The sequence below is a fragment of the Paralichthys olivaceus genome, chromosome 17 (assembly GCF_024713975.1).
Source record: "Paralichthys olivaceus isolate ysfri-2021 chromosome 17, ASM2471397v2, whole genome shotgun sequence".
Classification (NCBI taxonomy): domain Eukaryota; kingdom Metazoa; phylum Chordata; class Actinopteri; order Pleuronectiformes; family Paralichthyidae; genus Paralichthys; species Paralichthys olivaceus.
The window spans coordinates 12954051-12981039 of NC_091109.1; the positions used below are offsets into that span (position 1 = coordinate 12954051).

A 26989-nucleotide genomic window follows, 5' to 3' on the forward strand; every position below is an offset into this window, starting at 1 on the left:
TATTTCAAAATAAAACAACAGAGTCCTGCAAAAGTAGCTTCAGTTATTTTTCTTCTTTGGTTTTTTGCCCAGTAGAATAATTTAATCTTATAATAATCACATATACAACACATTACTTGGTCAGTGTTTGGCCGTTTTGGGTTCCTACTAATGATTTCTACAGGGAATAAAGAGACAGAGTGGGTCATCCTCTAACCAGAAGGTTGGTGTCAGGAAAGGAGGGGGGGGGGAGTGGGACACAGGTGCAGACCCAGGGGTGTCTCCAAGCTATCCCAGGGGGACAACCACAAAAATCGCAGTAGCGCTAGATTGGAAATGGAGGAAAAACAAAACACCGAAATTGTATAGAGCCACTACAGGCTTCCTTAAAGAAACAATGCACCACAAATGATTAACAAAACCACCACTGCCAAGCAGCTGACTAAAAAACTAAAATTGTCCAGGAGACCCAGACAACTCTAAATGAAAGGCGAAGGCTGGAGTCACAGCAAACTCTTCAGCACCAACGTATTCACTGGGAAAACTACAGGCACAGTTCTTAGTGGTGTGTTTTCAGACACACCGACAACATGGAGAAGCTCTCACTGCCTCTGAAGGTGAGACAATGAGTCAGCACCGGGCGCTGGAGACTCAGGGGATATGAAGGCTCCCCACACCTGGGCTCAATCACCACCAATCAGAGCCACACACACCAGATCGCAGTGAGTTGATTCTCTCACCACTCAGAGCAAGACTGAGTGCCATCACAGTTGGTGGTTCGATTCCTGGTTCTTTCAGTCCACATGCAGAATTCTTGAGCCTCAACCTCAACCCTGAGAGCTGTGTGAATGGTTGGTGATTAAAGCGTTGAAGCAGATAGCAGAATAAGCCAATTGAAATTAAGCATTTAGAAATGACCGAATGGTGTCTAATGCAGTGGTGTCAAACTCAAACACAGAGAGGGCCAAAATTAAAAACTGGGACGACGTCGAGGGCCAAACAAGGTCAGCATTTATTAAACAGGATAGACAGGATATTGGATAAAGTGCAAAAAGAAAACACATTTAGGTCAGCTTCATTGTTCTTTTATATGCATGTGCCAGAGCCAGATCTGTGTATGTCTAGCCGGGCAGTGCGCACCGTGGCTCGGCCAGTGGAGCCTGTGCACTACTGGTGGGCCAGTTAAGATAGACATATGATATTTTTTATCTTGTACCACGGGCAGGAAGTGGCCCGCAGGCCTTGAGTTTGACATGTCTGCTCCAGTGCTTATCAAAGCAGCTTCTGACTATTGTGATGTAGGTGAAGTTGGTTTGTTTGATCAGTTTAAAAAGCTGTTGAGAGTAACCTAAGGCATGAATACATGAAACTTTGCTGTGCAGGGATATATTCTTGACCTTTGGGAGCAAAATTTTCCAAAGTGGATCTAAGGTCATAGGTCGGATTGTTAATAATTTGGAGCTTTCAACTGTTTCTTGTGGTCTGATCTAACAGTTCTTCATTCATCTGCTTTGTTCTCTGAATTTATATTCACCTATCACGTACATCTACTGTAAGTCAGGAACCGCGCTACACAAAGGCCACATCTTCAGTATTATCTGTGGAGGACTGGAGGATTGTAATGATCGAAGGAGGAGTTTACATTATAAACTTATCACATGGTAGATTTTTTCAAATTAGATTCTTTGATATCTCACTACCAAAACTTCCTCATCAGAATAGCGCCAAAAAATACGTCTGCAATTATGTCACTTCCTACACAACTACCAAGGAGTGGAGACTCAGTGAGGGTAAAGTTGAAATATACAGTATATGATATATATGAAGGTGCGTGTGTGTGTGTGTGTAAAAACAGATGTGATCCGTGCACAACCAAATTACTCACCAGTGTGGTCACCGCCTGAGGAAAACATTTTCCATCAACTGTAAGGAATTTCTGTGTACCCATCCATGACAGCTCCATTGAATGTTAATGAGGCCTAAACTTTGATATAGTGTACAAGGCTTCAGGCTAACAGCAGCCTGGTCTTTAATCACACACACACACATACAAAAAAAGGCACATAAACAGAAAACTGCTATCTTTCAGCAACATTGGATTTAATGTTTGACACTCAAGCGAAGAAAGTTATCTGCTTTATGGTGGTCGTAGGTCTCTTATTATCTGGTATAGAGATTTCTACACCTAAAATTATGGATTTTTAAATGTAGCTGTGTGAGGTTTTAATGTCACAGAGATAAAGATAGTGCCTGTCACACTCTCTCTCCCTGTAATTAAACAGTATAAGTGAAATCTGTAAGGAGACATTTGGAAAATGTTTTAGTGATCGAAATATACATTTTCTTTAATATGTTCTTTACAAATCAAAAAGCACAAAAATAATCAACAATATTAGCAAAACCTTGTTTCCAAGTGTTAGGTGAAAGTGGGATGCTTTAAAATATGTCGCTCAAACAAGCAAACCCATGACAATAGTCTTTGTATAGACTACAAAGAAGCCACTGTGGGTTTAAGCCGGGCTTATTTTAAACTGCTATGCTTGTAATTTAGCAGCAGGTTCAGAGACCTGCTAATGTGAAAGTTACAGCCTCTCCATCCCTCAGGCTGTTAGACGTCCAAATCATCAGTTGTTCACCACAAGTACAGATTACAGAGCCACCGGGGGTCACATGGTTAAAAAAGAAAACTCTGATGTGGTAAATTATAAACTGAATACTCAAACTGAATGCAACAGAACAATAAGGATATAATTGGGAGAAAACTATAGTTGATACAGTTTTTTTCTAAATGGACTTTAATAGCTGTTTAAATAGTGAAGTAGTTAGATGTGAACATTTCTTATTTTGGCATATTATAGTGAAAGACATCCAAGTTTGTATGTAACAAACAACCAGACTTTTGCCTCTTCAAATAAATCTATATCATAGGGTCTTTAAGTTAGATTTGTTGTTATGGATGTTGTCATTGAATTTGTGCTTCTTTGTATTTGTATTCATAAATATATGCTGGTAAGTAGAGTTGAAAGATGGGAGAAATCCCTGGTTCCAATTGTATTTTGCGCATTTTTTTATTTTTTTAATGCTCCTCATTATGTAACAATTCTATTATTTGTTCTTGTTATTATGCAAAATAAGTTCTTCGGCAGGATTCATGGTTAGAGTTGGTAATAAAATAACAGCATGCCATCAGGCTCATATGTATTTAACAACCTACAGCAAATAAATAAATACATTTAATACGTAATCCCTGGAAACAGAGGATGATCTGAAACAAAACCTTTAAGATTTTCTGTTAATGCACGATTTTCCTTTAAGATGTTTCTTGGAAAGAACCATAACCTGTATTGATTTGTTTTTTGACTTTTAATCAAAGGACTGGTTATTTAACATGTAACGCTGTTAATCTTATTTTATTCTGCTGATTCTTTTATTCAGGAATTTCATTTCCACAAACCTTCAACTTTCAATCACCTGACCATCTGTTGAAGTAAAAAGAAAACCTTGACCTTGACTTTCAGAGCCCTGTCTGCTAAAAAGAAAAGAAAACTCCCACTTGGCTTCTCAGAAGAACATCACCAGAAGAATATATTATGCTTAAACAATGTAGAAGTTGTAGCATCACACATTAAACTTTCTGTAATGAGGTGATTAATCATGGTGATTATAGAGGGTCATTAGTTTGCAGTTTGACTCATGTGAATGCACAGAGTGAGGTAAATGAGGCACATCCCTTGACACATACTGACCTCCCACCCCTAAACGCACACAAACAGGACAGGCTATTTATAATGGTAGAGTGCACAGAGAGGCTTCCTGCAGTAAAGTGACATCATGTGAGGTTAGAATTAATCAGCCAGTCCTGCACTTGCTGACAGTCGGCTTCCCTTTAGATCTAAATTTGTCCTGGTGGACGCACGGTCCTGTGGCCGTTGGCAAGATTCTATATAGAGCAGGGAAGGAGCATGGTAAAGCTAGAATGGGGTAGAAAAATATGAGGTATATTTAGTCTGTTGATATCTGCTTCTAATTTCAATTTCAGTCAGAGAGACTTATGTCAAGACTAAAATGATGTCATTTTACCAGTGCAAAGACCAAAGTGTCATGGAAAGGCTAAGAGCAGAAGCTACAGCAAAATCAAATGGCTAACAGGAAAAAGTAGAGCAACAGGAAAATGGAAGTCAAAATGGGATATAAATATATACATGGATGGATTCTTAATATGAAAGCCCATTCATGAATTTCTCTTTTTAAGGTTTTAAATTCCATTATTTATCTATTCATTATTTATTCGTCATACATTTTTAAATTTACATTCTTGGTTTAACAACCACTCAACAGGTTTAAAGAGAGTAAGGGAAGGACATGTGCACTCACCATTCAGTTATTGGGTCACACCTATTTTAGTTAGGCCTATTCATTCATGGATTCATATTTCATTTATGAATTATATTCTTTTTATTTCATTTTTAATCCAAATAAATCAATTATTTAATACTTAATATTGTAATTTTGTCAAATTTTTATAGCTTTCAAAGATTTTAAGCCAAATCAACAAAATACACAATTAGATATTAATGAATGAAATGCCTCCTTATTTTTTTTTTTGCCACTTTGGTGCTATCTGTATAGCCAACAAATGATCATAGTTGATGTTTTACCTGAATATGTCAACCACCCATGGGGCATGTACAACAAATCCAGTATCCCTCACTGAGTGGTTGATACAGCTTCAAAGACTTCCCAGAAATACCCATCAAGCCACATCTCCCAGCTCCATCATGGAGCATCCCAAGGCGTGCCCAGGCCAAATAGGATGTATAATCCCTCCAGCATGTTCTGGGTCTTCTCTGGGGTCTCCTCCCAGTTGGTTGCACCCAGAAAAACCACTAAAGTGAGGCCAGGAGTAATCCGTATCAGATCCTTAACCACCTCAACTAGATCCTCTTTCACAGACTTCCTGTAAAGCAAACTCATTTCACCTGCTTGTGTGTCTGCTATTTCCTTTTTCGGTCCTGAAACCTCATGAACATTGGTGAGGGTTTGAACATCGACTGAACAGTACCTCGAAAGCTTCAAGGGCTTTTTTCTCCTTACCACAATAGTCAGGTACATTTCCAGCTAAAGCTGCACAATCAGCCTGTCGATCCCACATACTGTTTCACCACCCACTCATGAGTCAGCCCTGACATACTTAAACTACTTGACTAGCAGTAGCGACTGACTCTCGGCCCAGAGCAAGCGAGCTGCTGCTCCCCTGTTAGAAAAGTTTCTGGTCAGTCACACATTCTATTGTGTATTCTTGTATTTCTCTGCTTGGTGTCTTTATCTTTTATTGACTTTTTTTCAGATCTTCAATTTGAATCTTAGTGTAGTTCAGACGTCAAGCGGTTACAGTCTCCTCAGTCTTTAACAATATGCGGCAGGCTGAAGTGGCAGATTCGTCTGCTTACATGAAAGGACAGTGTCAGAGCACTTGTCTATTTTCTCTTGTTCTAGACCTTGAGAGATTTATGCCATCTTGTCGTTTATTGGACTGTGGTGGGCGTCTTGGCTGTGTAATTATGAGGTCTGCTGCTCTTACGGGTTTATGTGCGTAGTGTGGCGAGACGCTTCAAAGGAAAGCAGATGCAGAGGAGAGCTAATTCAGTTGTTTCCTCGCTGCCAACATGCAGAAATCTGCACTTAAAATACACGTTGGTGAGACCTGGTACCCTCAGTGTCTGCAGAGGCTCAAACAGAGGGAAAGGGCTTCACACCTGCATGGCGTCATACTTGAAGAGCTGAGCCGAACCAGGGCTAAAGTTAGATCATAGATGAGCTCAGGTTAACGGTAGGATCAGAAAGAGCAGTCAACAACAAGTCATCTTTATGTGTCTCCACCACAGGAACTTTCCCCCAGTAAGTAAGAACCTTTACAGGAACGATTCCACCTCAGGAACCAAGGCGTAGATTAAGTACAGGTGAAATCTTTTTACCCCCCAAGAGTCCCTGCTCGGGGGTAGTACTTTAGAAAAGTACAGGGACCTTTGGGGTGAGACCTCCAGTGCTGTGTTTGGTACAGTACTTCAGAGTTTTACTTAATTTGGTCAATGTGGGATTTTTTGTGTGTTGAACAGCAACACTATCAATCTCCTCCATGTTTACTGTTGTAATGATTTATATAGTTACATTTAGTAATGATTTTTATAGCATCATCATTGCTAGGTTAAGGAAGTTTTGAGAATCCTCAAATAGCACATCTGCTATTTATTTACCATTGGAAGAACAGAGCCCATCTCATTTTACACATACTCCCTTCCCTCCTGGCAATACCCAAGGCCAGGTTAGAGACAAAGGGTCAAACTCGGGGTTAATTCTACACTCAGGGACTTCCATATCTATATCAGAGGTGACAGAAGGGGTCCAAGTCTTAGGAACACAATTATGAATTAGATGTGTTCTTGAGGTATACAATAAAATGCAAATACATACATGCAACATATAGTGACAGCACCTCATGTTGTTAGGATGGGTGATGCGAGGTGGGGAGGGAAGGAGATAGGTTGGGGGGCTGTGTGAGACATCTGCTCATGTGACTCTGTGAACAAGCTGCAATAAACTCTTCTCTGGAACTTATAAGCAGCTTCCTTATTTCTCCTTTTGCCTGCTTCCAGAGAACTTCCACCACAGACTGGAGTGGAACAGTTGGTTGTAACCATCAACTGTTCATGCATCAGCAGGCTAATTTGTCTAATTTCCCCTGGTCTTTAGACCGTGTGGAAATCGAATCAAACGCCGATCTGCTGGAACCTTTTAGTTCTTAGAAAAAGTTTCCGGGACTAAAAGTTCCAGATACCTTTGGTTGTAAAGTGGCTTTAAATGGCATCACAGGATTTTGTATTAGATGAAGAAAAGAGATTTTAAGACCACAGACACAGGCAGGTTTTCATTTTGTTGCATACTTGTCTGATTATGCAGGAACATGATCATTGTGAGAATAAACAAAATTGTTTCACTGACCATGTTAAGTTATTTTATCTTTGTATTTATTATATTAAAACTATTTAAATAATTAGGTAAATAATGAATTTATCCTCAAAACAATTAAAATGTTAATTAAATTGTTTGCATCCATGCTAGGGGCTCTGTTAAGGCACAGGTCATGGATGGATTCATTTGCAGTATTTATTTGTATAGTATAAGACTTTGGCGTTGACCCCATCGATTTGATAGTTGTATGTGAATGAGCCCTATAAATAGCAGCCAATGAGAGATGACAAGTGCTTTTTAGAATGGAACATGTTCATTATAGTAGTATATCTTTATTCAAGAGAATGGTTTGCATAAACTAACATAAACTACGTTATTATGCAATGTGTTCCTTCCAAACCTGCCCACTCTCTTCAAAAGTCATTGCTAATGTGAAAATATGAAGCTCTGATGCTGCTTAAAACAGTTTATCTGCACTCAAACATCTACATATATATATATATATATCGCTGCAGCAACGATGTCCTGTAAGTCTGTCTCGTCCTGCTCAGTCTGCTTCTGTACACTCAGAAATCTTTTGGTCTCCTCAATTCAAAGAAAGCAATCCTGTTAACTTGTGAGCCGGGCTCAGTAGCTCCTTAACTGCAGGTTAGATGTGAATGTAGGGAGATGGGGGCAGGGGTGGGGCTATATTAGCATATTAATAGACCCCACTCACAAAGTGAAGAAGGAAGGTGTAGAGTATATTATATTATATATATATTATTAAACTATATTAAGGCCATGAGTGGAATTTTTTCATGAAAAATCTTTTGAATATGTAGTTTTGAGGAAGAAAGAAGAGTTTAAGGGTATGTAATACTCTAGTGGGCCTTTTAGTAGGTTCAGTGCACAAGAGCAGAAGATTTGCAGAATCTGAGAGTAAACGTTTTGCAAGGACACGGAAACAACCTTAACACGAGGAGAAGGACTCAAACTGAAGCTGATGAACTTTGTGCAGAAACACACACAGGTTTGAGCAGGAGCAGAGAAAATGTGTGCTTGAGGATATTTGCAAGGGCAGAGTTTTTTAGGAAAGCAAAATATGAACGTGGAATTAAGAAATATTGCACTGAAATTGACAGAACAGGCTCTTGAATAAAGATTGGAAATGCTATGTGAGGGAAATGTTGGTGCCATGCAGCCGAGAAATCTTCTGAGTGTATTTGAAACTGCAAGCTGAGCCTTTACAACCCTTGAATGAAACCTTACAGATGGGGCTGCAATGTGGATGACCACTAAAATGAGCATCATTATCTGTCCTCAGTCATGTTTGTTATCTAATATTACGATTTAGACCATTCTTGTTTCCACTCAACTGATGAGGACTGTGCCATTACATCTGCTGCAGCTGAAATTAAGTTCTTTTCATCATTTGCAAATCTTGAAAAGGTCATTCATGCTTGAATTTGCTCCTGATTATTTTAATTTATTTTATATTAATGGTCCTTAACAAATGGACTATTTCCCCATGATTGAGAATCGACTGATAAAACCTACAGTGCCCATCTGTTTAAGGGAATTACTGAGAATATAAAGTAAAATTACAGACTTGTGATCCATTTTAAATATATAAAGCTTTAGGAGGAAACAATTTTGCTTTTGGAATTGTTAAAAGATTTGTTGACGAGAAATCAAAACGTGGAATATTGCCAGTTGTACCTTCAACCACCTCATGACAGTACACCTCAAGGATTTTTGTTGTATGTGAGCTATTGTATTTGATATTTAATTGGAGCTGCTGAGGCTCAGGGAGTGGAGAGGGTCGTCCACTAACCAGAAGGCTGTGGTTCAATCCCTGGCTCCTCCATTCTGCATTCAAAAGTGCCCTTGGGCAAGATTACAAACCCCAAAATAGCTGTGTAAATAAGTGCTGTCTGATTGTGTGCATGAATGGATGAATACAAAATTTAAAGCTCTTTGAGTGGAGACTGGAAAAGAACTGATTCAATCCATTTACCATTAAGAAGGACACAAACGGAAACACGCATCCGATCAATATGCATATGTTAGAGGTATGAGAGACAAAGAGACATGTTGAAGAGAGATCACTTCCAACACTATCCCAAGATATACAAATGCATGACAAACACAAAACATGCATCATAGTCCGATATGATTACACAGATATGATGGGAGTGACGAGCAGATACTTGTAACCCCCCCCGGAACCTACAGGCGGATGCTGGGGTGGTGGAGGGGCTGAAGCAACTGGTAGCGATACTGCAGCAGCAGTGCGAGCAAAGGGGTTGATGGGAAATTTCTCTCTGCTTAAATAGGCTGCCTAATAAGGTGGGTATGTATAATAGATGATTGTTGAGAATGAGGTATGTCACATGATGTGTGTCACATGATTGGAGCAGCGCAGCTGGAGTTGGCTGCCTGAACTAGCTCGCAGGGTTCGCTCCATTTATCCCAACGATGTTTGGGTCAACAATATTTGTTATCCCGACAGGCCGACCACAAAAATGCGATGCAACAGATATACTCTCTGCAGTTAACAGAGGAGTCTGAGCTTTACAGGAGGCGTCACATACAAATGAATGTTTTTCACTGTATAACATGTTTTACAGCTTGTCTCACATGGTCATTGCCAGTGTATCATAGTGGCACACACTGGAACCAGGTCACATACCACATACATCGTTACAAATTAAACACACACAGTTAAACAGCACAGAGAGGTCTTACTGGAGGTTTAAACTTTATTTGCATGTTGTGTTGTGGCTTTAAATGTGTTTGTTTGTTACCGTTCATTTTTACTTTAACAAGCTGCCGCCTTTCTGCGAGACGTCCGCCCACAGGCCTCGCCACACCACAAGCTGCCCCTGCGTCAGAACTGAGACTCATTACATGCTTAATCCAAACATTCCCGTCATATTCAAACTGCAAGTTCTATGGACATTCACAGAGTGAAGCAAAAATAACATGGCATTAAACACAACAGGCCAAAAGGTTTATGTCTGAACATTTGAAGTCTGGAAGTAACAGTCCATTTCATCTGAATATGGAAGTTCATTCTTGACCCTGGGATCAATGAGAGACAAAGAAATCTCCCTCAAAAGTTGACTCAGGGGCTTTTTCCGAGCTAATTACCATATTTCTATATTTTAGTAAGCAAATACAAATACTCAGCTGAGAACCAGCTTCTTCATTCAAATATTTATTTTGCACCAGGTTTAACAATGCTGGCGACTCTATAAGGCAACACAGTGGTGGTTTAAACCGCATGCTGACATGCTCACAGTAAGATTCCTACCATCTTAGTGCAGTGTGTCAGCACACTAACATTTGCCATTTAGCTCTACATGAATAGAAGCTGATGAGAATGTCAGTGTAAACCAATATACTGGACACATTAGAATATTTGAAGAATCACCTGTTATTCAAATTAAAATTCATAAATCACGAGGGGTCTGTTAGTTATAGTCAGAAATGACAACCTCATGCTGCAGGAAGACCAAAGTCAGAAGCATGGACTGTCTGTGAACCATTAATGTCTGTACAAATTGTGACAGTTGTAAGATATAAACTAAGCTGCTACAATGGCTATACATATATACATTTTATTATTTTACTATATATAAATGTACCATATTAAGGTTTAATCCTAATCATAGACTCTGACAGGCTTTACCTCTAAACCTAGATTCCTTTTTAAAATGTCTGTTTTATGTTATCGTGGATACAGAATGAAGCTCATGCACAAAACCACCATCTACTCATCAGTTCTTTCTCTCGTGCATTCATTCATTTGTTTCCAAAGCCAGAGACACTGATTCACCTTTGCTTTTAGTTGCTGCTAAATCACTGTAAGTGGATCTAGTGTGTTTTATACATGTATTCTTCTAATGTCATGTTGTCTTCGACAGAAATATCTAGTTAAATGATGAGGATCCGATGACAACTGATGCTACCATGTGGAGCTTATTCATAGCAGCACTAGTAAAGTGAATGGCTGTAACTAAATGTCTGTTGTGTCCTCAGGGAGAGAAGGGGAGTCCTGGACTCGCTGGTGCTAGTGGAGCTCAAGGTTCCCCGGTAAGTTGGTGATATATATATAAATATATACTTGCTATGTGTATTACAGAAGGCTGCATAAGGGGTTTTTAAGTTTTAAGCATCACATATCTGTCAAATGTCAAACTGGCCAAGTTATTTGACAATAAAGCCAAAACACTCCTCTGTTATAATTACACGGCTACTCCAATAGTCAGAAAAATATACATTTATATGTTATATTATTATAATAATGTGTGAAGAGACTGCTCACCCCCATGCTCAAACACATTTCCTGTTTACTCAGCATTCTGAGGATAGAACAAGCAGCTAGTTTTTAACTGGTGCCATAAAGATTTGAAGGGAAGAATAATCAGGACGTAAACATGAGAGCTCAGATTCATTGCTGCTTTTACACACTGCTGCGTGCTAGTAAACCCAGTGCGCGCGCACGGACACGCACGCACATACACACAGACCCAATGCAAATGCACCCAGAGCAGACCTCAGCCTTTGTGTCTGTACGTGGGCAGTGAGCATCATCAGAAAGTTCAATTCCACTGTTGAATACACCTATATGGTAATAAATAAATACAAACCAGCTGCAAGAAAAAGCCAATGAATCTACTTATGTCAAGCCCGCGTCACTATTTGTCCTCTGAGGTGAAAATCTCTTTAACTCTTGAATGTTATGCCCTTTTTATGTACTTGCTTTAATATCCTATGTCTGCATGAGTCAGACTGCTAAACTCATCACTGTCACACCCCACACTTTATCTTGGCCAGAATGTAAAGCAAAGCACAAATAGAAAGGTCTTAATGTGTCACGCACACTGCTGCTGGCAAGGGAGAACCCAAAAGCACGCCAACAGACAGTCTTAGTGTGGGCAACGTGGTTTATTCACCGTCAGGCAGAGAGAAGACAGGCAGAGGTCAAAACCAGGATATCAGTCGGTACAGCAAACAAATCCGAAGGGGCAGGCAAGAAGGGGATCCAAAATCCAAACGGGGTAGCAGTCAGGTCAGGAACAGGCAGGCAAGAACACAGAATACAACACAGGATCGCTAGGCAAGAACACACTAGCGTTCTGGCAGGGAGCGAGTGAAAATGACTGGAATATATACTGAGGAGCTGATGAGCAAATGGACTGCAGGTGAGGAGGTGGGCGGGGAAAACCAAGTGAGGGAAATGAGGTGATTGCAAGGCAGGGGAGAAAGGCAGGCCCTGAAATGACAGGAGAGTTAGTGATGAGACGTGGAACCGAACAAAAAAAACTAAAACAAACTAAGTGTTAGTGGAACTACGTTACATAATGCGTGCGTGCAGAGCAGCTTCCCACTGCTTCAAGCTGATTCTCAAGCACAGTGAGAGAAAAACACTACGAATGCAGCTATTGTTATTGAAAATAGTTTTACTATACTACAGTCACAATTCATGACGTCACATGACATCATACACTTCAGAATTAGCCTCTGGAGCAGACAGACTCCATCTTTCTGTTGGCTGTACACCATTTATAGTGCGACTAGTCTATTTTAATCCTGCAAGTCAAATGTTTCTCCACACACTACTTTTTAAAGGTTTCTCTTAAAGGTCCAGTGTGTGAGATTTAGGTGAAAGGGATCTATTGGCAGAAATTTAATGTAGAATAATCCTCATGATGTTTTCACTAGTTTGTTTCATCTAAATTGTATGAATTGTAGTTTTCTTTACCCCAGAAAAGGCCCTTTATATTTAAATACTTTATATTTACATCGAGGGGACCCTCTCTACGGAGGCCGCCATGTTTTTTACGTTAGTCCAGACTGGACAAACTAAACACCTTCAGAGTTTTTATGACAACTGAAGCTACCACAGGTTCTTTTTCATGTTTGGAAGAAGAGGGTGAGGTGAGGGGTGTTCAGCTGCAACATGCAACTTCAACACTAGATATCACTAAATTCTACACACTGTACCTTTACATCCAGACAACTTTTTATTTAATCTCTTTAACAGCTGTCTGCATATAATTAAAAAGCTGGTAGCCATTGTTTTTCAGTCAGTGTGTTCCACCTCTTTTGCTCTCCACATGGACTGTTTACCTGTGGGCAACCAAAGCCTTTTAAAACGTGATTGGTCAAACTAGAAGACTAAATACTGAAGACTGCCGGCCCAAAATCTTTTCCCTCGTCCACAGATTCTATATATTCACATGTAACAATCTGTTTTTAGAGACATAATACGATGAGGAATAGTTTTCTATTCAATACAAGCTTTAGATTATCTCTCTGTCAAATTTAAATGAAAATGTGTCCATGTTGTCACATTATTTTGTGTCCATTCAGTCTCCATTGTTGTGCGACTATGTGCAGGGTTATTAACAATAAATACTTGTCCTTCTAAAACACTTTGCCTGTTGGTAATACTCATCATATTCTTGTTGCCTGACATTGGGTGAAACCAAACATTATTTTTCCTTGGCTCAGAAATGTAATGTCAAATAGTTAGTCAGATTACGCAAAATCTGCTGGTTGTTTTACCATGAGACTTAATGGAGGGATGTTTTATGAGACACGAAAAAAGCTTTTTAATTTGAATGTGGATCCAGATCAGTGGGTTGATCCAGGAATCTTTTTTGTTGCTTGTGAGATAAGACATTTATCCACATTTTGGTTGATTTCTCAGAAAATAATTCACAGATCTTAAAGGAAAAAATTGATATTTATGAGATTGTGCAATTTGGTGGAGATCCAAATTAAAATCCAGATCTTAAGTTCATTTAAATGTGATGCCGATTGTATAATTGTGTGTAAGACTGAACGTTTTTAGAATGAGGGGCATTTTTCTTATTTTGATCTGTCCCAAACAGACTCACTGCTGTTGTTTGGTCCAAAATATTAAAGTTAGATAATCCTCTAGTCCTCTTTGTGATCGTCTCCTCTACACGCCCTTTGTGGCCTCTCTCTTTCATCTCTCATCCCGCCCTCTTCTTCTCGCCTCAGGTACGATCATGTGTCGATAACCACAATCTGCCAAAGACAGATCATGTCCTCATCTAGCCTCAGACCTGCTGGTACGCTGCTGAGAGATAGATGAGTTCAGACAAATGCTGTGATGCAGGGCCCGCTTCACTTAAACATGTTTGTGAGTTTTTCTCTTGGGAGAGAACTTGTTATCACGAGCGCTCAGCTGATTTTTTATCTCAAATTTAATTCCACATTTCCTTCCGTCACAATCTGACAAACCATTAAAATGGAATTTGAATCATTTCGTCTGATCTGACATTGGCTAAACTTTTCACAGACAGACAGAATAAGCAGAGAGAACACAGAGGTCACAAAATGTATTTCTGATGCTAAACAGTCCCAGTGTTGTTGCCAGAGTAAAGCCACCATGTCAGAGACCTGCTGATATCCAGATCCATCAATCTCATTCTAAACCCCAGGGATTACACTTAGTTTACTTTATCACATACACACACACACACACAGCGCACACTTATCTATAGTGGAATCATCAGTGCAGGTTCACATAGTCTGAATGCAAAGCACTCGGATCCTGTGGTGAGAGTCAGTAGAGCTTCAAAGCTGATATCTGACAGTGCATGACACAACAGGACACTGCACAATGTAAACCCCCTTTTCATGTTTACTTTATGAAATTACATCAGGACGATCTTTCACCTTTATATGTCACTTTCCAAACAGTTATTTTCCAAGACACAAAATATGAACAACCATAAGTCATTTTATAATGTGATGTATCTGTTTTCATGCAAATTGGAAGTTGATTTTTGCATGAAAATAGGAAAATAATAGGAAATAAGCTAAATTAAATCCAAACTGAAAATAGAATCCACATTTAAAACTTAATTAAAATGCAGATACATGATTGTATTGTGAAACTTGATTGGGCTCTCTATTTGCAATTTAATAACCCCACAAAAAATTACTCCAAAAGGCAAAAGAACAAAGTAGATCAATGATTATGAGCAAAAAACTGAAAGATTAGAAGCACCAATTTCTTATTACAGATGTTCACTAACTGAGCAATATATACCATCATGCATTGTGCTCGCAGCAGAGAGACATGAAGAGAGACGGCAGCAGGAACAGCCTGAATTGACGTACAAACGTAAATAAAAGTGGAGCTGCATGAAACCACAAGCTGCAGCAAACCTCTTTATCTCTACATTTAAAGATGGTCATTCAACATGTTTTTACCAAAAACTATTAATACTTAAGTGTAAAATAAATATTTAAAAATTATTATGTGATTTTCCAATGGCCAGCGTTGATGTTGTTGTACGTCATAAACCTGCGACAATGATGTTATTACTGCCGCAGAGAAAATGTGTCAAGTAGTGTCCGAAAGAATCGACTAGACTAGAATAGACTGGAATAGAACAGAATAGGACAGAATAGAATAAAATAAAATAGCAGGGCTCTTATATAGCTGTTTAATGCCATTGCTAAAACAAGGACAGTCTGTTCAGCAGCTCTTCAAGTAGTGTGCAGTAAAAAAAGAAGCAAAATGAGACAACAAATATACATAAACACAGATTGAATGTACACAAAATAATGCAAAGACACAAATAATACACAGGTACTCAGTGATACGGTGCATGTGTGCGAGTGTGTGTTGTCAGTAGACAGTTCAGTTATATAGTGGAGCGTGTGTCTGTATAGGAGTTGTCGGAGGTGACAGCCTTTTTGGCTTTGTTCTGAGTCCTATGTGATCTTTTGTCTGTTTGTTCTGGATTCGTCTTGTGTCGTTTCTCAGAGTCGTACATTCTGTTAAGAGGCTGAAACTGAAACCAGTTCTGCTGCTGCTGCGTATCCTGCATCCAGCTCCAGCAGCCGATTCACATGAGACTAAACATCCATGGGCTCGTTTTATTTTTTCAGTGTCAGACTCTGACTCTTAAACAGCATTATGAGCACTTGACCAGACCACAGCGCAGAGTGCAGCGAGAATGCTGGTCTGAGGTCAGTGCATCAGAGAACTGTGCAGAAACTGAGCTTACACAGAATAAAGTCTGTGTTGTGTTACAGCTAATACATTTAGCATAAAGTAGTGCTGGATTAAGAGCTGCACATTCATTCGTCCTATGTTTCATTGACATTGGTTTTATTATCAGACACGTGACCTGAATCCCAGTGTTGCTCTTTTCATTTTCTGTTTTATATCCGAAAGGAAAAACAGACTTTTGAAAGTTGGATAAAAACAATTATATTGTTTAGTCTAGACTCAGTGACTATTCTTTCACAACGCTAATTTGAATTTAGGGGTTTGCTGGATGTCACTACTGTTTCATTAGTATTCCCACAAAGGAGTTGCTCAATTTGTCTTTTTTAAAACTTGACTTAACAGAATCTCATTCTCCTAAAGCTTGGGCATGGGAGCAGAGGGTAGAGAGTTATCAGCTACTTACTGAAAATGTTTTCTTGCCATGCACAGTGCCGGGGGGAAATAAGTCCTAGAATACAGCCAAAAAAACAAACCTTCAAGCTAATGTGTGTCAGTCTAAACTGTAGAATGCGGGTGGATATCCTTATACGTCAAAATACTGGGTGTAGTTGGATTTTGGTTTGATTGTCACGTGGAACTCATCAATGCAATCATTCAACTTTGCTAAATAGCTCATGTTGTGGCAGTCCTGCAAAGTCTTGACCAACTTCTTCAGTGGGTTTACATTTTAGAAATATGACTCAGTTCTTAATTCTGCGGTCTGCTACAGTTTTCTGTTCATGTATGGTGGATTTTGGAATATTAAGTACCATATCAATTATGTGGGATAGGGTTAGCTAAAATAATCATTTTCCTCCTTTCCATAGTGATAAGTAAATTGCAACACACAGGAAAGAAGTGGTTGTTTCCCCGCCGACACAGAAATAGAGTCTCAAGCTTGTCATTTTTGTATTTGAATGACAAATGTTGCATGTAACAGCATTTTTAAGTATATAACATTCAAAAGATGAAAATTTAAATAATACATCTATATATGCAGTTTATACAAAATTAGTCTCTCTTGTCCACAGGGTGTTCAGGGACCTCCTGGTGAAGTGGGCCCAGCTGGAGCTCCGGTAAGATCTGACCTCCTGTTAACATGTCAGTGCTGTTGGTGGCTTAAATCCACCTGCGTCTGTTTATTTTCTGTGTCCTTCAATGTCTTTTTAGGGAGACACAGGGTTGCCTGGGCCTCAGGGACTCGCAGGGATGAAGGTAACGTCAATGTTTTTTCATCTTGGTTCAGACACTGGAGTGATCCTGTTCATGTCAAATTCTGCACGATGATCAAAATAAGGTGTTTTTTGTGTTTTTCTGTTTATCACATGGGTCCATGACTCTCTCATGGCTGCACACATGGGCCTGGACATACTCTACTTAGATGAGCTCTGCTGGATATTGTTATTTTGTTGATGCGCTCTTCTGCTCACGGCTTCTACTGCACTTCTGTCCTTCCTGGTGGTTTTCCTCTCTGTTGTTGAGGGCAGAGGATGTCGCACCTTGTTGAGCCCTATGAGACAAACTGTGATTTGTGAATATAAGCTATACAAATACAATTACATTTATTGATTGATTTATTATTGACACATATTTGATCAAGTTTTTTGCTTGTGCCATGTTCCCAAAGGAATGTTATGTTGCCAGAGACTGTACTAGAAGACTAGAAGATGTCAACACATTTGATTTGACTTTAACTTTAACACAGAGCGCCACTGCAGTATTAGTACTTCATTTTGTATGACAAATCTGTATTGTTTGCAGTGATTTCTACTGCTTTTGTGCTTCCTACTTGTTATGGAAGTTTTCTAGAAGCTGGTGAAAGGAGAACTCAGGAAGCAGCTGATGTCTCATGCAACTATTAAGTTAACAACTTAATGTAGACTTGATGCAATGATGAAACAATATACAAACACTGAAACAGAGCAACATGAGCAACTGTCACCTTCAAGTCTGAAGATGTCTCCCACAGCATCCCCATATATCTTCCTCTACTTGTGTCACCCATTCTAACAGCACATCAATGAATGACTAGAATTGCTGTAACTCTCTATGCAACATGCAGGTGTTCACATCCTATTTTATGGTTAAGTCTAAATATGCATTCCTAAATCACATTGTGTCCTTATGTGTTGCCACTGGTGAAATACTCAAAAGAGTTTCTCTGTCTGTCTGGGGAATCTGAGGTAGATATGAAAGTCTCTAAGCGTAGACACTACAATTCACTGTTGGTTGGTCCTTTATCTATAACCTGACCTTGGGTACTGCTTAGAGAGAGAAGGGAGGGATCTGTGGACTTACCCAGGCTCTCTTCTTTTAATGGTGTAGAGACACAACGTAATATACACTATATATACATAATACAGTATATAGTGGCATATACAGTAACGTGTGAGGCATACAGTTACATCTACAACTTTTCACGTGTTCGACTGAACACCATGGATACCTACTGGGAGAAACTATCGTAGATTTGCACAATTCAAAGTGTGCACGCGACACAGAATTCCTGGAGAGTTAGGGAGCCAGTGGGATTCAGCCAGAGGAAGACTCTGATGACAAGCCCTCTGACTCACCTTCATACGGGATTACACAGAACAGCTCCACACACTTTTGCCCTTCAACGTACTCAGACGTCCTACAACTTGTTCTTAGCACACCGGCCCTTATTCCCTCATCATGCAGCTCTGTGCTGGCAGGTGACAGGAAGCAGCTGGCAACATGGAGGTGGCACATATCTCAGCACAGCCTCCCCAGGCCGTCAGTACAGTCGACAATGACAATGAGTGCAGTGCATGTGGTATTCAGAAGTGGGAGGAAGAAAGAAAATCCCCGTCCAAAGGAAAAGAAGAAATAATATGTTGAATAATTAAAGGCTATTGTCCCATCAGGCTGATGAGGAGAGTTTACCTTGTCAACAAGAAACTAGAAAAGGGCCCAGTCAGTCCACACTGACTTTCAACAAGTCTGATCCGAAAGCATCTTCCCAACTGTTACCTGTGTACTGTAACAAGTGGGCTGCCGGCTCTATCGGTTTCTTCATTTGTCTTTGAGCACTGCGGCACATAAAGCTGCTCACTGTCCCGTCCCTGCAGTGGGCTCCTAATGAGATCATTAATTTGGTGCAGGCACCATATGACTCCATTTGATTTATTTAGCAATGCCATTAAGGTGGTGAGTGGTTGTTAATTTAGCGCCAGAGTCAGACGGGTGTGTGTGGGGTTACGGCTTCACACACAGTGAGGGCACCCCCCCTCTGGTAAACAAGATTACACGCAGTCAGATGGAATTACAGCAGAGCATTGTGAATACTGAGGCCTCCATGGTGGTGGCTGGACACTGCGGTCATTGCTCTGCCACCCTCTTGTGGTCAAATAGAGGCAGTACAGATATGTGGGGTGAAGAATAGGTTCAGTGAATCATTTACAGGCATTTAAGTGTATCACGTAAATGAAGATTTGCATTGCATAGCCTGTTATGATGAACTGGGCAACGCTCACTGATCGATGTATAAAAAATAAAATATTTCGATATCTTTTCTGGATCCCAATGCAACACATGAAACATTAATTGTACATATTGAGATACATAGATACATTCAAGTATTCTTCGACTGCAATCGGCTCATTCTCTGTTTGTTCTATAAAGCCTTGGTAATAAGAGCTAAAAGCTGCTGCAGCCACCTGAGCACTTCTCAGTGAGGTCATCTTTCCACAGCCACAGGCTTCTTCTTTTAGCCTTCATGCTCAGTAGAAAAGAGAACTGCTGTGACGACATGCCTGCAGTGAGCCTCTGACTTATGTGACACACACAAACACACACAGAGTCAAGAGGAGGAGGTATTGGATGAGCCACCACTCGTATCCAGGCAACCACATACGATCATGTGATGATAAATATACATAGGAGTCAAACTAAATGTCAGCTAATCCAAACAACACCAATCAAACCTGGCATTTCAAATGTTCGTACTCTAGGTTTTGCTCTTTTTAATCAATAGACACACAGTGGTTTGTTTCTTGGTGCTAGAAATTATGTATATCATAAATCTGTTCCCACAACAAACCAAAACGTGAAAATGTCACAAAATCCTTAAGTTTGGATAAACTTTAGCTTTTAAATGGTGTATGTCATGGCTGAAGATAAGGGGCTGTACACTGGTCAGAAGCAAAGGACTTACAATGCAGACTTAGAGACAGGATCAGGTTACTAATTAAGGTCTTTAATACAAAAGTTCAGTCCAATAGACAGTAAAGGTATCAGAATCATCATCATCTCGAGTTTTCCTTTCACACTACGCAGCAGGAGAGACATGTTCACAACAACACAGAAATCGGTGGTGCATGCAGATGGGGTTGATGCAGCATGCAGAGGAAGGATGTATAATTTCAGCTGATCATGCAGTTTCGTTTACAGCACATCTTCATTGGCATCGGCCCCTATCACCAAAAGCTCTCTTGATATTTGACATGGTGTCTTCAACATGGGTGGCACTGCTTTTTCATCCTGATATTTGTATAATTTATGTCATCTGAAGATTGTTAGAAACATTATCAACACACCAAGTTGCTTGTGGTGAATCCTGCGTAGAGTCCCCTGCTGTGTTCTCAATGGATTATATGGAGTTCAGTGCATGTCTGAAAGCAGCTCATGAGCATCAGAGGTCATACATGTAGGAACTCACTCAGGTGGTGTCAGTCCTGAGAGTTTCTCTGTCCAACTGGGTGATTATTCCTCAGAGACAGCCCCACTTACCCGTGGTGTCCCTCAAGGTTCTGTTCTGGGCCCCATCCTATTATCTCTATATATGTGCAAGTCTTCTTGCCCTTGAATCAAAAAACTAAGGGTTTACTGCAGCCCCTGCTATTTAGTGTCTAAATTACACTAAATAATGGATGAGCTTAAACATCCTCACCCTAAATGAAAACAGGACTGAGTTCATTGTGTTTGGACACCCTGAACTGTTGGATGTGGGCAACCTTGGCCCTCTAGCCCCTAATATTCACTCCTCTGTGAAGAGTCTTGGTGTTTATTTTGACAGTATTTTCAAATCTGATGAGCAGATGTAAGGTCTAGCTTCTTTCAGTGGAGACTTACAGCCAAGGTAAAGGCCTATCTCCCCCCTAAAGATCTAGAGAGGGGGATCCAGGCCCTCACATCCTTTCGACTTGACTACTGTAATTCTTTGTATGTGGGCTTTGACCAGTCATGCATTCGAGGCCTGCAGCTTGTCCAAATGCTGCTGCTCAAACAAAGTGCTGGATCAATGAACTCAAAAGATATCAAGATGAACTGGCAACGCTAAAGAGAAACTCTGGCCTCTCAGGTGTGACACTTCAAGAGAACAGGAAGCACAGGTCGATCAGGACAATGAGATCGAGACAAAAATGAATTGAAAACGAAACAGAAAACAAGGGCAAGATGTGGGATAAAAGTTTAAGCGGATATTTGACATTCATGGTTCATTAACTGGACAGGATGTTGCTGGACAGGATGTTGACTTTTTGCCTGGGATCTTAGCCTCAGTCCTTAAGCAGCTAAAAAATCATCAACCCTGTAAAAATCAGCCAGAGAAAACTTTTTCAAACAACTCATGAAGCTAACATTAGCTCCTTTGATAGTTTGATACAATCAGTCTAAATATAAGAAGTTAGTTTTTTGTGCCTCTGTCTTAAAATAAGTATTTAGAGTTGACTGTAAACAAGTTTGACAGGCAGTTTCCCTTTAAATCTTTTTGGGATATAACTTTTTTCACAATGTGGGTTTCTTTTTACCTAATATTGTCTTTTTGCTGACAAATCCAGAGAAATATTATGCACATTGTGTTCCAACGGATTTAGAGACAAATATCTATTCATGCATCCAAGCCTTATCCTTTGCTGTTCAGAGAGGACTGGACCAATCCCAGCTGACATCGGGGGCTACACCCTGGACAGCTTCACAGTTGGCCACACGGCTGCCATATACAACAAACAAACAACTATTCATCCTCACACTCACACCTACAGGCAATTTAGAGTCGTCCACAAACCTGTGTATCTTTGGCCTGTGGGAGTCATATTAAGTAGATATTTAGAATTTGGATCAATCTGCAATCATATAAGGAACTAGAACCTGAATCATCAAATACAGAACAGCAGTATCCATATCTATTTTGCTTTCATACCCTGTTGTTACTGAAAAAAATGTAGTGCTTGTTCCTCCCTTACAGTCAGAAACTGTAACAGTGAAATGATTTGTATGAATGAATGGTTACAGTCAGTCAGTCGGTCATATTAGACTGTAGACTAGAGTCAGCGAAACCATGTGATAGAAGGTTGATATGTGTGTGTTTTCTCTGTGGTGAAGGTATGTGGGAAGATAAAGTGTCTAACAGCTTCAAGCTGCGCTCTGGATACAGCAGAATGCTTTGTTGAATATGCAAACTCTGTGTGTGTGTGTGTGTATTTACAAATACAAGTGTGCATATGTGGACGTACATTTATGTGTGTGTGTGTGTGCGTGTGTGAGTGTGTGCGCGTGTGGACCTGAGCCATCTCATTTCTCCCTCAGTGCCTCCTGACTAAGCCGTCATGCACTCTGTCACATTCAGCCCAAAGCAGTGTGTCCGTCTCTTTCATCTCATTCTCTCTCTCCCTCCCTTATTCCCTTCCTCTCTCGCCCCTTCCCCTCTCGCCCCTTCCCCTCTCCTCCCCGCTACTTTTCTGTCTCTCCTCCAAAACCTCTCCCTCTCTCTCTGTCCAGGGAATCCAGGGGCCCCCGGGGCCGCCCGGACTGATCGGCCAAGATGGTCCCAAGGTCTGTTCGTTGAACGTTATAATTAGTTATTATGCTAATGGCCTGCTTCTCCCTAACCGCTCGGTTATTCTCAGCCTGTTCTGATGTTGTTCCCTCCCTGTTCTCTTGATGTTCCCGTGGAGAAAACTGCTGAGCGGGAGTCAGCTTGTTTGGAGTAAAATTGTAGATGCTTCTAAACATGCGATAAATGCCACTCTGCCAAGGACACTTCATAATGGGTCTGCTGGTGTCTGCATGCATGTATTTCCCTCCTTCAGAGAATTACTTTAACTCTCTTATTAGACATGCAAACTGTAAATGTGTCGACTAGTTACAGATTGAAGAGCTCCTCCACTGATTTGTTCCTGCACCTCTGTACAGTTGATGATAACTTTAATCAATTCTGGTCTAAATCAAAGCACCAGAGACTGTGATATTGGGACTTTAAAAAGCAGCAAGACTGATTTTAAACTCACCTTTATGTGTAAAATCTGTGTAGAGCCCAAAGGCATCTGCTTCTGTCTTTTCAAAAAGACTGACACAAGGGGCACAGGGACACGTTCCTCTTTCTCTGACCTTGGATTGCACATTTCCTGTCTCTTTGCAATTTGTATACTCGGCACAGCATGCACAGAACAAAGATGGAAAGAGAAGCAGGGGTGGAAGATCAGAGTTTGATATATAGAGAAGTGAAACAGGAACGGCCTGTTTTCAGAGGGACAATGTTGGATTTGTTAGTTCCAATTTTATATTTGTCAATTTTGAATTTGATCTTAAGCATCTGTTGTGTCGTCACCTGCTTTTACTCCTGTCTGTGTATCAGCTCCCCATCAGCTCATAAACACCCCACAGAGGTCTGAAGGATGTGTGTTCCATCTGTAGCCGCTAACTGCAGATGGAAAACACATTAATTTAAAAGCAGTGCTACACACACAATGGTTGTTTCACTTAATTTAGTTATTAGTTACAAATATCTAGCTGCTGTACACCTACTGCACAAACCTCTGTGTTTCTGTGCACATATAATTTGTAACCTTGTCTAAGTGCACAAACACCACATGCATAACCTTCTATGTTTATTTTTTTACCAATTAATAATAATAATAAATTAGACTGTGTCACAATTCAAATACTTCATAACTCTTGTACAATATGTACATACTGGCGTAGGGATGCAAAGGTCAACAGGGTAGTGTCTTCTTAAATCAAACATGGCCGTTGTACACTTACCATAAATGACAGTTTGATTGCAATTGTTGTCTGCCAAAATATCTGTCTCACCTTATTTAAAAATTTGAGGCTGTTTCTGAAATCACACAGTTACTCACTACCCTCCACTTCTATGTCGAGGACTATAGAGTGGATTCTGCAAAACAAAACAACACTTTCATTATCACAGGATTATGACAACAACAATCCCAGCTGGTGGAAAATCCCACAATAATTCTTAAATGTTAATTTTGCAATACATGTTGGTAAAAAAACGCTGACGTTTCAATGTAGGAATAAACCTGATTGTCACAGTTGTAATGCTGTGATTCGCTGCTCGGCTCTTATTACATATTTTACTGCCACATCTCAGATTTATCGTGCCGGTCATACAAAACCAAACTGCACCATCTGAAATATAACTCCGATAATTTGGATGACAATTAGGAGAAGAATCACCAGAGAGAGAAGGCTGAGACGTGCTGCGCTTTCTCCTCTAAACTCTCCTCCATTCTTCTACACATAGAGTCCACCATATAAGGTATAAAAGTGGATAGTAGTAGTGATTGGTGAGTGATTTCGGACACAGCAAAGGTTTGTTTGTCTTTTTATCGCCCCTTGTTTCATGTGATGTGGAAATAATGGTGCCATTGGCACGCTTGACTCATTTTCTTTAGTTCCTCCCCTGCTGCATAACAAGACATTGACCATGTTTGACCATCCAGGGAGTTAGTGTTCTGCATGTTGCCATAATATTTTTACACTTATATTGCTCCCTTACCTTAATTTAAAAAAACACATGTGCCCTTTGATTGCACTAATGTCACTGTAGCCTACAACAGACTTTTATTGTGTAATATCTACTTATTGATGAATACTATCTTACTATTTAGAAACATGTTCATGCTCTGGGAATGTGGCAAGGCTGGTCTCTGGGCCACTTTTGCATGTTTAACTGGGAGGAGAACAATAATGTGACTGGCTGTGAGGATAATGATTACACATCACATACTCTGATTTATATTCCTCTGCGCTTCACCTCTTTGTGCATGGCGGCCTGCACCTATATGAATGCAAATAGCAGCTACTCTCTGATGTGTCCTCAGTGACCTGCGTGCTGGTCTCTATGATTGCTAAATACAGCCCCAAGACTTTATAAAGATTAGATTGAGGAAGGCATGTTGTAAAGATGGGGGCTCTCACGGGCATCTCCAGACAAATGCAATGTATGTGTGTGTGTGTGTGTGTGTGTGATTTATTTAGGGAACGTGTGGAGATCCAGGAGTCACTGGTTCTTTCGGTCCACCAGGCCAGAAGGTGAGTGCAGCAGCTGATTATCGAGCAGATTTCATTGTTTCCTTTAACCCCTGTCCTCACTTTACCTCCCTTTCTTTTGTCTGTTGCTTTTCCTCCTCTGTCCACCCTTCTGAGTCACTGTCTTTTTATTTTTATGGATTATTCACACAGAGATTCACATCATACCCACTGCTGCTATAGTGTCCCGTTTTCAGGACATTCTTATGGTATATATATATCTATATATATAGATATATATATTATAATATAAGATTCTCTCATAAGCACCTGACAAAAGCAGAACTAATGTCCACCAGCCAGTAAAAATAATCCCTGCCATTTGCTGTGGTATCAAAAAAGACATGCATTTTGCCAAACACTGATTCATGATGATGACAAACCCTCAGTGTAAAAAGCATAGCAAAATCTAATTTATTCATTTTCTGCTCTTATGAAATTAAGAGGCAAAAACCCCAGTAAGACAACAGTAAATCAAAACAACCTAAAGACGAAGGCCATAGCCGATAATGAAAATCAATATAATCTATGTGATAATTAACCACTAAAAATGATGGCATCACCGTCAGAGGCTGCTCTTTATGTAAATTACAACTGATCATTTGTGGCCCAGTGGAAGCCAAAGGATTTGCATCCTTTGGCAACAATGGTCTGCTATTTATTTAAAGAATACGTTTCGCCACAGGGCTCCTTGATGGTGCATTACAGAGTGGATAAGAGACACTACATCATGGTGTGCAAGCAGGACACACACACTTAAAAATAAAAGTACACAACAAAATATGAGCAGGTAAAATCATCATAGATACTCCATCATCACAAAAATCCACATTCAATTCATCTTAAAAACTGCTAATACGGTGCTAAAACCACAAAAGTCCTCTTTTATTCCTAAATATTTATCTGTATCTTACATTTCACTGAGAATCTATGTCCTGTCTTTTAGTGTGTGTTTCAACAAAACTGGTGCTGGGACATGTGCACTCAGCGAAAGTATAAACGCAACACTTTTGTTTTTCGCTCCCATTTTTCATGAGTGGAAGTAACAGATGTAAGATTTCTTCTATGCAAACAAAAGGCTTGTTTCTCTCAAATCTCGCCTTGGACTGATTACAAGAAAAGGCCACTCTAAAATGTGAAGTTTATCTTGAAGAGAGACTTGTTTTAGGCACTTCCCTGAGATTGTTTGTGACTGCAGAAATTCTGCAGTTGTGCAAACAGCTGTCTGGGTGGCTGATATCAGATCATCTCTCAGCTGAAGATGGCCACACTAGGCTGGCAGGGTTTATGCGGTTTGCTGTTGTGAGGCCGGTTGGAGGTACTGCCAAATTCTCCGAAACAACGTGGAGGCTGATCATGGTAGTGAAATCAACATTCAGTTCCTGGGCAACAGCTCTGTATTCCTGCAGTCAGCCTGCCAATTGCACGCTCCCTCCGCACTTGTGGCATCTGTGGTATTGTTGTGCATGAAAGAACTGCACATTTTAGAGCAGCCTTTTATTGTGACCAGTTCAAAGCCCACCTGGGCAATAATCACGCTCTTTAATCAGTATCGTGTCATGCCCCTCCTACAAGGTAGATGGATTATTTTAGCAGAAATGAATTGCTCATGAAAACAGATTTGAAGTTTTATGTGTGTTATTTAAAGGGGTCTTGCATTTTCATTCACTTGGCAATAGCATTTACTCTATTTGCACTTTTTTCCCCCCAGTGAGT

General features: G+C 40.1%; 1 protein-coding gene across 1 annotated transcript in view; it reads left to right on the forward strand.

The window, feature by feature from the left end:
- LOC109638412 (collagen alpha-1(XXI) chain-like) overlaps positions 1 to 26989 on the forward strand; it is a 61299-nt gene that overhangs the window by 13900 nt on the left and 20410 nt on the right. Inside the window, exons 18-22 of the mRNA XM_069513108.1 lie at positions 10975 to 11028; positions 17008 to 17052; positions 17147 to 17191; positions 22718 to 22771; positions 25223 to 25276. Of these exons, the coding sequence (XP_069369209.1) occupies positions 10975 to 11028; positions 17008 to 17052; positions 17147 to 17191; positions 22718 to 22771; positions 25223 to 25276 (252 nt within the window). The remainder of the gene's footprint in view (positions 1 to 10974; positions 11029 to 17007; positions 17053 to 17146; positions 17192 to 22717; positions 22772 to 25222; positions 25277 to 26989) is intronic.